General features: G+C 41.3%; 1 protein-coding gene across 1 annotated transcript; it reads right to left on the bottom strand.

Moving 5' to 3' along the window:
* Nucleotides 1-168: 168 nt before the first annotated feature.
* On the bottom strand, nucleotides 169-6246 carry LOC119728317 (DNA polymerase epsilon subunit 4-like). Its single transcript, XM_038200511.1, has 4 exons — nucleotides 5908-6246; nucleotides 4033-4117; nucleotides 2651-2692; nucleotides 169-1982 (listed from the first exon to the last, which is right to left on the bottom strand). Exons 1-4 carry the CDS (start codon nucleotides 6115-6117, stop codon nucleotides 1969-1971), a joined length of 351 nt encoding a protein of 116 aa, XP_038056439.1. The 5' UTR covers nucleotides 6118-6246; the 3' UTR covers nucleotides 169-1968.
* Nucleotides 6247-12384: the final 6138 nt, after the last annotated feature.

The raw sequence follows: 12384 nt of genomic DNA, 5'->3' as shown, positions 1-12384 counted from the left end.
TGAAGAAAAAAAAATAGCAAAAAAAAAAAAAAAAAAAAAAGCCGCATGGCCGCGTCAATTCCGGAACTTTAATCTGACCAGAGACTGAATATTTTTTTTTTTTGGCCTAACACTAAATCTGGAGTCAACATAACCTTGGAAGTTCACGAGTAAGACATACAATGTACATGTACTTCATTTTTCCTTTAATAATAAAATCTCTGTTAATGCAGTTATTTCTCTTAGCAGTTTGATGTTTCATTTTTTTGTTTTGTTCCGAGGTCAGGAGTAATCCTAACTTCGGTTCTTAAGGAAAATCTACTAGAAGTCTCCAAGATCCATAATATCACCTTTGAAGGGATACATAGAGGTGATTCTTTAAATTTAGGGTCCAAATTGTCTATTATTTGGTCGGCAGGTAGTTGCTTTGAACAATACCTCTTGGAATAAAGAATTTACAAATTTACATATCAGATGTACGGTGGGCAGTAAGAAAGTGGACCCTAAATTTATAGGATGACAGAATGACCCATATGTACTCAATACCCTCCACGCCTTCACACTGTGTTGATTTGTAGCTTACAAATATATAACAGTAAAGTTTGGATGCTAGGTTTAAAACCACTCCATAATAACACTCAGTGATTGCAAACCAAACCCAGAAGATTAAATTTAGACTGTTTCTTAGTCCCTCCATTGTCCTTTGGACTTTCAAATGTAGAGACAGGTAGTTAGCAATGAACCCTGAATGCATTAGGTTTTCCTCCTAATGTATGCAAATTATATGCAGGACTACTGTAGGTCTGATTCCTGCAATCCCTCATTACAAAATCACAACGATAACGTTTGCACGGAACCAGCCTAATGCAAAATGGCAAACAGGCCACAACTGTGCAGTTTCTGTGGTGATGAGCTTCGATTCTTGCTGAATTCAAAAGTGTCTCTGGCAACTATCAATAAAGAGAGGGCAACTACTTTTCAGTATTTGAAACCTACATTGAAACCTACATGTACATGTATGCAGTTGAAATGCTTGAAAGTGCCTTTTTGGAGACACTAGCTATTTTGCCTGCTGGTTGCGGTTAGACTAAAAGTCAGTTTTTTTATAGCCATGTGTTCAACTGTCATCCGAGCACAAAGCTGCGAGTATCGTTTCAAAAATTAACAATCATGCTGCGCACACGCAGAGGTGATCCAATCAATGGCTTTAAATGGGAACTAGCTACCAGTCCCCATATTTATATCAGGGGTGGGGACCAGTCTAGGTTAAATTGGGTTCTAAAAATTGACAATTTTCAAATTTTGTTCTCTAAATACACTCTTAGTTAGAGGAATCTGACACTGCAGATGGCAATTTCAAAACTGACCGTGCCACGTGCATTTTAGTTTTGCTGGAGCATTTCTTGTGATTGAAATTGGAGGAATATTTATCAAAATAATTAGCCACACAATGGGAAACTGACTACATGTATTATAATAATTTTAAATTTGAACAAAGAAATTGACTGGAGCAGGGATTGAACCAGGAACCTCCGGATTGCTGTTCCAGCGCTCTATCAACTGAGCCATCCGGCCCCATGTTGGCGGTTCCCCATAATGTCAATGTCTTTGTTCAGAAGGCACAAGTCAGAAGCCATAAACCATCCATACCTAGCCAGGGATCATGCCGGAGGTCATGATGCCAGCAACATTAACAAATAACTTACGTTGTATCTTGGTTAATGCTGTTTCCAATGTGGATAACTTTTTATCCAGTGCTGGACATTGGTGTAAACCTTTCCAAGCCTGGGTTCTTTCGGATCTCTTGCATCGATATTTCAAAAATTTGAATTCTATGATGTTCCTCTAGATGGTTTCTCAAGTAAAAGTTGTTGCATCTTTGTACAGAGGCGGCAAGTTCGACATCAGTCACTTCTTGGCCAAGACACACAAGAAATTCCCAAAGTGTCACATGAAGATCCCAAAAGAATCACTAGGTGTTTCAGCACTTCATTCAAGCATCCCTGAGACACAAATGAGACAAATCAAACATGGTTTACAAAGAGGAAGATCCTTGCAATTTAACTATTTAGTAAAGACATGCATTAACCCTACACAATGTAACTCCCTAGGCACTTTTGCTAGGATGCAACCTCAATCCAGCAAAATCCTCCAACTGCCTCCATGTAAAAATTGCATACAGCCTCAATCCCGCAAAATCCTCCGTTATTTCTTGAATGTGGTCCTTGGAGGGGTGACCACTGCCTCAATCCTGCAAAATCCTCCAGCAATCACTGTCAACACGTTGAGGCAGAGCCAGTGACATCCTCGAGCAGTACAGAGGATTTCAAGTATAACCTAGGGCCACCAACCTACAATGACCTAGGGCTGAGCATTCATAGCACAAAATCCGCCCCAAGACATTGACACAGTGCACCCTCCAAAATCAGCCACACATTTTTGCCATATAACCTCAATCCTGCAAAATCCTCCATTTTGACAAGAGCATTTTGGAGGATTTGGGAAGGTTAGGGTTAAGCTATGAGCCAAAATATGCGACAGACTTCGGTATTTGCTGTTCTGGCATGGAGTCCATAGTACCAACTCCAGCTGCCCTAACTTTAACCAAAAGGACTGAGGCGCTATACAAGTTATCATAATAAAAGCCATGACATTCCAACATGCACTGTACCTTCAAGAAAAGCATAGGCATCCAAAGCTTCAACAGAAAGATCTGCAATTCAAAGGAAAAACAATGCATGATTATCTGTTAGGTGCTATTAACCCTCCCTCTCTTAGTGATAAAATGGAGAGAGATAGGGGCCTACCCTATCTGTCAAAATCTATCAAGTGACAGGTTTTAACAGTTTTGTAAATTGGGCTCATATTGGTACAATTGACACGTTGTGGCAATTTTGTCGGGGTCCGCTCATAAGTCCGACGCCTCATAGGTCCGACGCCTCATAAGTCCGACAAAATCGCATCCCCTAACCAAATAAAGGCCCATAAGTCCGACGCCTCAAAGGTCCGACGCCTCATAAGTCCGACGCCTCATAGGTCCGACGCCTCATAAGTCCGACGCCTCATAAGTCCGACAACGGAAAAACGAGGCGTTTAATTTGTCGGACTTACATGTATGAGGCGTCGGACTTATGAGGCGTCGGACCTATGAAGCGGAATAAATAAATTTTATGCCTCATAAGTCCGACGCCTCATAAGTCCGAAATTTCGGACTTATGAGGCGTCGGACCTATGAGGCGTCGGACTTATGATACGGCCCCATTTTGTCAACCATGCCTTGACTGACGGTAATAGATGTGGTGGGTTTAAGTACTGCTGAGTGCCTGGCAATGATTGATTTAATTCAGTAACAATGAAGGCACAACAGGTTCACTCATACACATCCCAGCACAACAAAAGCATTGCCCTCTTCTGCCCTCTATTAGAGGACAATGGCTGCTAGCATAAGGTCTATAGAATGGCAGTAAATGTTGTTGAAGTATTCAAGGACACCTAATCTATCAAACCCCTTCAACATGTTTTGACAGTTACATGTATGTGGTTTAAACCTCCTGCTATTTAAGCACTCACAAACAGTCGACATTCACTTCCACTTCCCCTGCTATACTTCCAACAAAGGCTAGTCACCAGCAGTCAGATCACATGTCATATGCAAGCACTGTGACTAGTCAAACTGAGTCAACAGACAAGGCAGGCAAGTTGTGGTCACAGCTGTTTTATCACTCTCCGGGAGTCAAAGCATAGCTGTATCAAGTTACTTAAGCAGTCCAAGGCAGTCAATCCTGCTTTATGTAGGCTGGGAATTCTTAAGGGTTGAAAACAGTCACTTGATTGATTTTGACTGCAAGGACAACTTGGCACAGAATGTATGTTTGCATAGGAGTGTTAATCCATAGGAGGTTCTGGCAGTTGGTGACTAGCAGCTATAGAACAGGAAGTGGGTTGGTTTTGTGAGTTTGTGACAGTTTCATCAGTAGTCAGGGTTTTAATGTGAAAATCTGATTCATTCATGGAAAGGTTTCGTTAATTGGTCTGGTCTGCACAAAAGCTTACCAATATCTTGTCTTTTGATTGTTTTCCGCTTACTTCTGGCCGTGTGACCGTAGGACATTTTGGCAAAGTGCTGCAAGAACATCTCCTGAGAGTTGAAGTTGAAAATGGAAAAGAATTTAAAATGAACAACAGTGATCAACAAAGAATAACTCTGACTGCTACTACTCCTAGAACTATGAGGCTCCACGTAGTGGAGCCTCATAGAGTCAGAAGCCCGCAAAATTGTTGTCAACACAAAACACTAATTAAGTACAAAAACGTCCATTCCAAATAAGCTGTTTCCCACAGAACCGCTGCACAGTTTGCCCCTAAACTCCGTACAATACCTCATGACATACTCACGTTATGTGCACCCAACAAACATCGGTGGATTCTGTCTGTTTTTAGGCCAAAATGATGAAAAATATGCCCTTTCCGCACTGAGCCAACCTAACACTTGAAGCGAGCACGCGCGCTGATATCGCAGTCATTTTCGGGTTCGATCGCTCGGAGCGCGCCGCGGGGGGTACGTACTTGCACTTGTACGCATGCGCATACTATCAATCCGCTCCTACACCATACCCCCCGCGGCGCGCTCCGAGCGATCGAACCCGAAAATGACTGCGATATCAGCGCGCGTGCTCGCTTCAAGTGTTAGGTTGGCTCAGTGCGGAAAGGGCATATTTTTCATCATTTTGGCCTAAAAACAGACAGAATCCACCGATGTTTGTTGGGTGCACATAACGTGAGTATGTCATGAGGTATTATACGGAGTTTAGGGGCAAACTGTGCAGCGGTTCTGTGGGAAACAGCTTATTTGGAATGGACGTTTTTGTACTTAATTAGTGTTTTGTGTTGACAACAATTTTGCGGGCTTCTGACTCTATGAGGCTCCACTACGTGGAGCCTCATAGTTCTAGGAGTAGACTGCTACCTGACATGATCTTCATGTACATTGGAAGGAGTTCAGTGCCTTGGCCACAGAATGGGGATAGTCCTAATGTACATTGTAGGACAGGATGCTGTATCATCGCACTACTTACCAAACTTCTCGATCGGAATAGACGTTGCTCACTATCTTCCTGAATTGTTCCGTCTTTTGTGTTATTTAACTCTTACTTATCACATTGAAATTCAGGCAGTTGTTCGATTTATTTCCTTTTCGATGGCTTTTGACCTGAACTCGGCCTAATTCTATTCATATTATTGTTGGTCCTCCACATCCCCTGAAAAAAATCTGCTAATTGCCTAAATAAAGTCCAGCTTGATTTAAGACGGTTAGCATGGTTAGGCCTGCATAAACATTTCTTAAGACCCCCGGACCCCGAAAGAAGAAAAATTCTTACCGAGACAAGTCTGATTAACTTGTCATAAATGACTAACGTTAGGCAGTGTTAGGCGGGGACTTTGAAAGAATGCTGCAACCTGCGCCACTTTCATCTCAATGAAGGTCAGTCATTGCAAAAATGATGTTAAGAATAAGATATGAAGACTGTCTGAGCATGGAGCTATTTATAGCTCCATGGTCTGAGAAACATTTCCAATTTTTTTTTTAGGAAATACTTTAGGAAATAGTCTTGACTCTCCATAAAGTTTAAACTTTGTCATGTTTGTACACAACCGCTGAAGTGGCGTCAGGCATGTCAGGTTGCAACATTCTTTCCCTATGCCCGGGCTGGGGGGGGGGGGGGGCTTAGCCTATACCTAGGCCTATAATAAAAGTATTAGGCCTAGGCCCCCCCCCCCCCCCCCCCCCGGCCTACTTAGAAAAAAATAAATGATATTTTCCAGATCTGGCATGTCTGGTCCCAGCAAATCCCGACTAACATGACTAAGCAGGCTGTAAGCATGGTAAGGAGTGAATGCAATCATGGAGGAAGATGCTGTGAACTGTACCGTTGCCTTGGCAATGAGAAGAACTGATTCTTGGCTGGCTAACGTCACATCCGGGTCTGTTTTCATGATGTTCTTGATTCTGGTCAGAGGCAAACGCGTGATCCGGTTAGATTTCGTTGACATGGACGCGTTCATCATGTCTTCCGTTCCTGCTTTGGCCTCAGAATCTCCCTCTCCATTTTGCTGACTTCCCGTCACATCAGGTTCCATCTTTCCCCCACACAATTCAATCAAACTTGGTGTTACTTTTTGACAAATTTCAGTATTCCATTCATTAATCTGTTAATGTGTGTTACTTCATAATGAAGTGCGCGCGGCATGAAGTGCGTAACTGGCGCGAAATCTGATGCATGATGGGAAGAGAAAGTACCGCCTAAGCTACTGTAGATTTGTGTTTAGTTGTTTTACTTCGATACTGACGTGTTTTTTTTGGAAATAAAACCAGAATAAAAAAGGAAAGGAAAAAGTGGTCAATAGTAATACAAAAACAAAATGGCTTGCACAATAAAACATGGAGAAGGGGTGAAAACTATTTGCAAAAGAAAATGTTTTTGCTGTCCCCATGCTTTTCAACAATTTTTTTCTTCTCAATCTGAACTAAAACAGTTGAACAAAGAAATTTACTGGAACGGAGTTTGAATCCTGCGACTTTCTGAGTTGTTGTTCTATTTTGAGCATTTGCAACCCCCTGAAAAAAGGCTATACACGTAGCGGCTGTCGAATGCCATAATTAAGTAGCCCGAAATTATTCAGGATCTGAATTATTTATCCTGGCTACAAATCATTCGAAACTTGCAAATACAATTGAATTGTTGCATAACTAAACACGAGCAAATTTATTTTTGTTCAATGTTTCACTGGAAATTTGTTGGCTAATTACAAAATCTATTTCTCGAGGTGAAAATTCGAAAACAGCACTGGGAGATTACATTTGCATTTGAAGCGCGGGTTCGGGCAATCCTTCTTCCACCCCCCCTCCCCTCACCTCACCCCACCCCCGCACCCCCACCCCAACCCCAACAAAAAAATGGTCGATCTAGAAAATCTTTGAAGTTCTCTGGAAACACTGAATCTTAGTTTTGCAATTACACAGCATGCAGCATTGAGCTGAACATAGTCTCAAAGTTTTTGCCCAAGCCGAATATATATCACGTGCCGTTGTCATATGAAAATCCGACTCCTATGAACATCGAATCCCATTTCCCTATTATTGCTTAATCCCTTGCACGTGACAGGTCACTCACCCGTATGTGATCCTAAAAATAGCATATTCTCGTACTTACGCATGCGCAATACTACCAATGAGTCCACATTTCATGGAGTATCGTATATTTACGCTACACCGTTTATCGATATAATAATGATGACGATAGAGAGTATCGAGACTATCGATATATTATACTAGCTGCTAGGGAGGCTTAACATCGTACACGGGTACGCGTACATTGTATTCAGTGCGACCGTTTTAGCCGATTTTCGGCTAACTTTGACACATTTTTTGGTGAAGATAGAGTTTGACAGAAAATTTGACAGAATGGATTTTTTGGAAGATTTCTGGCAGAATTCTGCAAAAATGGTTATTTGACAGGAAAACATAGCAAATTTGAAAAAAAAAATGGTACATTCGTTTAAAAAAGCTTCAGTCTTTGCAAACAAACCCTTGCACAATGGACAGGTTGGCTGGTCTAGGTGCTGAGGATCACTGGGAACCGATCGTGACGCAACCACATTTTTCCTGAAATTTATGCAATTTCCTTACATTTTTAATATGTGACCATAGATTGTTTATGATGTAATTTGAACTTTAATTAAGGCAATACTACAACATTTGCATGTGATTTTAAGTGTTTATAGAGTATTTCGAGTAATTCTTGGGAATTTGGCAGATTTTTTTGCTAAATCTGACAGATTTTTTCAGTGCATTTAGCTGAATTTGGCCATGGCCTTACGGTCACCCTGATTGTATATATTGATGTTGGTTTTCGATCCAACTCGGACCCAAACCAACTCGGACCCAAGCCAACTCGGACCCATGCCAACTCGGACCCACTACCAACTCGGACCCATGCCAAGTCGGACCCACTACCAACTCGGACCCACGACCAACTCGGACCCACTACCAACTCGGACCCACAACCAACTCGGACCCACTACCAACTCGGACCCATGCATGACCAACTCGGAACAATCGTTTTCAATCATTCGACATCGTTTTCAATCATTCATTTCATAAAGTTTGTCCACTTCTCATCTGTTATTACAGTGATGCTGTTTAGTATAAATTTTCATTGTAATTGTAAGGTAAATTATCTCATATCTGTATTGCAGCAGTATAACATTTTTGTCGTTGTAAAGCGCATTGTAATGCTATTTTGAAATGCGCTTTAAAAGTGTAATTAATTATTTATTATTTTTATTTGTTTCCATTAAACCATATTGCGCTTTAAAAGTTAAACCAATTATTTAATTTCATTAAAACATATTAATTGACATCGTTCACACCATCTTGCTAAATTTAACAGCAATTTATTTCGTTTTTAATCCAAACTTCAACGTAACGAGTATACAAATTAAGAACAGATCTTCATAGAAAAATAAAATTGGAAAGTATGGCATTAAAACATAAACACTTTCAAACATAGCATTATTAACTCAATAAATATTACAACATTATAAGCCAATAAATAAAATAAATAAGATATAAAAACGAAGTCTTTTCTAATCTCTATTTTAAAAAACCCACATAAACACCATTGCATACACTGCAAGAAAAACGAAGGTTCCATATTAAACAAAAAGTTAAATCAAAAAAGGATAAAAAGTTAATCGGATTCGTAACCCCCCCCCCCCCACAAAATTCAAAGCCAGCATGTGAATTAAAAAATGATCAAGTTTAATCCCCTACAAATAGAAATATGCAATGTCAATCATCAAAAAAAGGAGTATTGAGCTCTGGGAAGATTATCCTTCAAGGACTTACAGGTAGCTGCCTGTATGTTCCACTATGATGTTCCACGGGGGGAAAAAGTTAAATCAAAAAATTATTAAAATTTAAACAGATTCATAAAAAAATCCCACAAAATTCAAAGCCAGGATGTGAATAAAAAAAACCCAAACAATTACATGAAATGAAAGGCCTAAATGGTTATTTCAAATTAATAACTTCCTCACTGAAACAAAATGTGCCACTTAAAACCACTTGTTACACGACACAAAGGCCTGCAAAAACAAACAAGTAATTTATTTTTTACTGAAAATTATAATCCTTTGAATTTCGTTATAAGCACTAACATTAAGATCACCTATAAATATAATCTCTGAAACTAATGATTGAGTCATTGTTGGGTCCGAGTTGGTCGTGCTTGGGTCCGAGTTGGTAGTGGGTCCGAGTTGGTAGTGGGTCCGAGTTGGTCGTGGGTCCGACTTGGTAGTGGGTCCGAGTTGGTAGTGGTTCCGAGTTGGTAGTGGGTCCGAGTTGGCGTGGGTCCGAGTTGACATGGGTCCGACTTGGCATGGGTCCGACTTGGTTTGGGTCCGAGTTGACCTGATACCTTGATGTTTACGTGCTGAACCGGCGCGGCAGATTTTGACAGGTCGTCAAGTTTTGTTAGCATTTTTAGCAATTTCTCTGTCATCACTGGTGGTTTACAGCTCATAATCAAGCACGATGTCGGCCATTAAGGGAACAGGAACGATACACGAAGTCGAGAGTTTGGTAGGCCTTTGTCTAAATTGTAAAACTGTCTAAATTTGAATTCCCAATCGAAAAGAATGTATCCAGACGCCGCTTCTTTGGTCGTGTACAGCCTCGCATGTACACGTATGTATGCACTGGACTTGTGCGCTTTCTTGCAAATCACGCAATATTACATGTATAAGAATGAGCGCGCATTCTTAAGAAAGTGCGCGCGTTCTTAAGAATGAGCACGCGATTTGAAGAATGAGCGCTCATTCCTAAGATTGCATGGGAATATCAGTGATCACGTGCCCAATGAAAATTATGAATTTTGCGCAATCTTAACATACATTGCATGGCAAGGCTATAGGCCTAGGCCCTAATTATGTTAAGTAAAATGTATAGCCGTTACAGGGGAAATAATTCATATAACGAGGAAAGAAAATGATGTATGCTTCTGTACTCGTATAACTACGATAATTTGAATCAAATTAGGCCTAAACCTGTTATTATTGCTTTTTTGCCCACTATGGCCTTTTTGTATGGGAAGTTTTGTAATAATGGAGTACATGGGAACTAGTCTGGGAAGTGCGTGTGTTGTTTAGGCTAGACAAGTTACTGTCTCTATTTGTATCATATGCATGTCACAAAAAAAAAAACGATGTCCAGACGGTAGCCCCACTAGTGTGGCCGCAGTATGCTGCGCTGAACCTCTGGCCACACACCGTGGTACCGCACACTACTGAGGGCGTTTTCGTAAAAATTGCGGTCCGTTTCTTACATATGATTGTATTCTATGATGTCTATGGGAAACCAATCTTGGTAATCTCACTTGCCAGGAGGCATGGGATCACTTCAAGGAAGAATACGATCAGACGGTAGAGGCAAATATACCAGAGAGGAGAAGGAAGAGGAAGAAACCACCATGGCTGAAGTCCGGGGTGAAGAAGTCAATCAAGAAGAAATACAAGCTCTTCCAGAGATACAAGGAAACAAGGAGGTATAAAGATTATGTAGAGTATACAAGGCAGAGCAATCAGACCAAGAAAGTTGTTAGAAGAGCACAGGTAGACCACGAAAGGAGATTGATGAAAGAATTCAAGAAGAAGCCCAAAGCTTTCTATAGCTATGTAAGATCGAAGCAGAAAGTAAGAGTTGGGATATCTCAGCTAGAAAAGCAGGATGGTAGCTTGTCGCAGAATGACATAGAAACAGCAAACATTTTGAACGACTTCTTCAAAAGTGTGTACACCAGAGAACCCGAAGGGGAGCCTCCAAGACTCCAGCCTCGTAGGACAGACATGGAAGACCTGGTACAAGCTAGCTTTACCCTAGAGGATGTCATCAAGAAGCTTGAAGATCTAAAACCAGACAAGTCACCAGGAATTGACAAGATCCACCCTCAAGTCTTGAGAGAGTGCAGAATGGAAATGGCAACGCCTCTGTATCTTATCTTTAAGAAATCGATTGCAGAAGAAACCATCCCTGAAGACTAGAGACGTGCAAAGGTTGCTCCTATCTTTAAGAAAGGATCCAAGATCCAAGCTGGAAACTACCGCCCAGTAAGCCTTACCAGTGTTCCATGTAAAGTGATGGAGTCCTTAGTTAGAGACTCAATTCTCAGCCATATCTCAAAGTATGAGCTCTTATCCAAAGACCAACATGGATTTACCTCGGGCAGGTCATGCATGACAAATCTTCTTGACACCCTGGAGGACATCACTAAGAGCCTGGATGAAGACTGTGGAGTGGATGTAATCTACTTGGACTATGCCAAAGCCTTCGATACAGTTCCCCACAAGAGGCTAATATCGAAACTAAGGGCATATGGAATTGGTGGGAAGGTACTAAGGTGGGTAGAGGAATTTCTGAGAAACAGGAAGCAGCAAGTTGGAGTTAGAAGGGAATCCTCGGAATGGGCGGATGTCATAAGTGGAGTTCCACAAGGGTCAGTGCTTGGACCAACTCTATTTGTTCTATATATCAACGACCTCCCAGATATTGTCTCATCGACGGCTAAACTGTTTGCAGATGACACCAAGCTATACAATGTTGTTGGAAAGGATGGCTCAGATGGCAGTCAGAAGATTCAAGAAGATCTGCAAACCCTGGAAACATGGTCTCAAACATGGCTACTTCGTTTCAATGCTGCGAAATGCAAGTGCATGCATATGGGCAAGGATAACCCGAGGGTTGAATACACCTTAAATGGAGAAACCATTCAAGAAGTTGAGGAAGAGAAGGACCTTGGTGTGCACCTCACAAGTAACTGCAAACCAAGCTTGCAATGCACCAAAGCAGCAGCTACAGCAATGCAAAGTCTAAGAGTCATCAAGAGGACATTCAAGCACATTGACAAAGAGAGCTTTGGGATATTGTATAAAGCCTACATCAGACCACATCTTGAGTACAGCGTTCAGTCATGGAGCCCCTACCTAAAGAGAGACATCATGGTTCTAGAGAAAGTTCAGAGGAGGGCGACAAAGCTAGTACCAGAATTGAGAAGAAAACCGTACAGCGAAAGGATGGAGCAGCTACACCTATTCCCACTTGAAGTGCGGAGAGTAAGGGGTGACCTTATTGAGACATATAAGATCCTGAATAGCTTTGACGATATTGATCCAGAAAAGTTCTTTTCCAAGTCAAGTACGAGTACCCGAGGTCACAGGTTGAAGCTGTTTAAGAAAAGAATGCATAAAGGTCTCCAATTGAGGAAACACTTCTTCTCCCAACGGGTAATAAACAACTGGAACAACCTCCCAACCTACGTCGTAAATGCCATGAATGTCAACCAGTTCAAG

The sequence above is a fragment of the Patiria miniata genome, unplaced genomic scaffold, assembly GCF_015706575.1.
Source record: "Patiria miniata isolate m_02_andy unplaced genomic scaffold, ASM1570657v1 HiC_scaffold_20, whole genome shotgun sequence".
Lineage (NCBI taxonomy): Eukaryota > Metazoa > Echinodermata > Asteroidea > Valvatida > Asterinidae > Patiria > Patiria miniata.
This window is presented reverse-complemented; position numbering and strand designations above follow the sequence as displayed.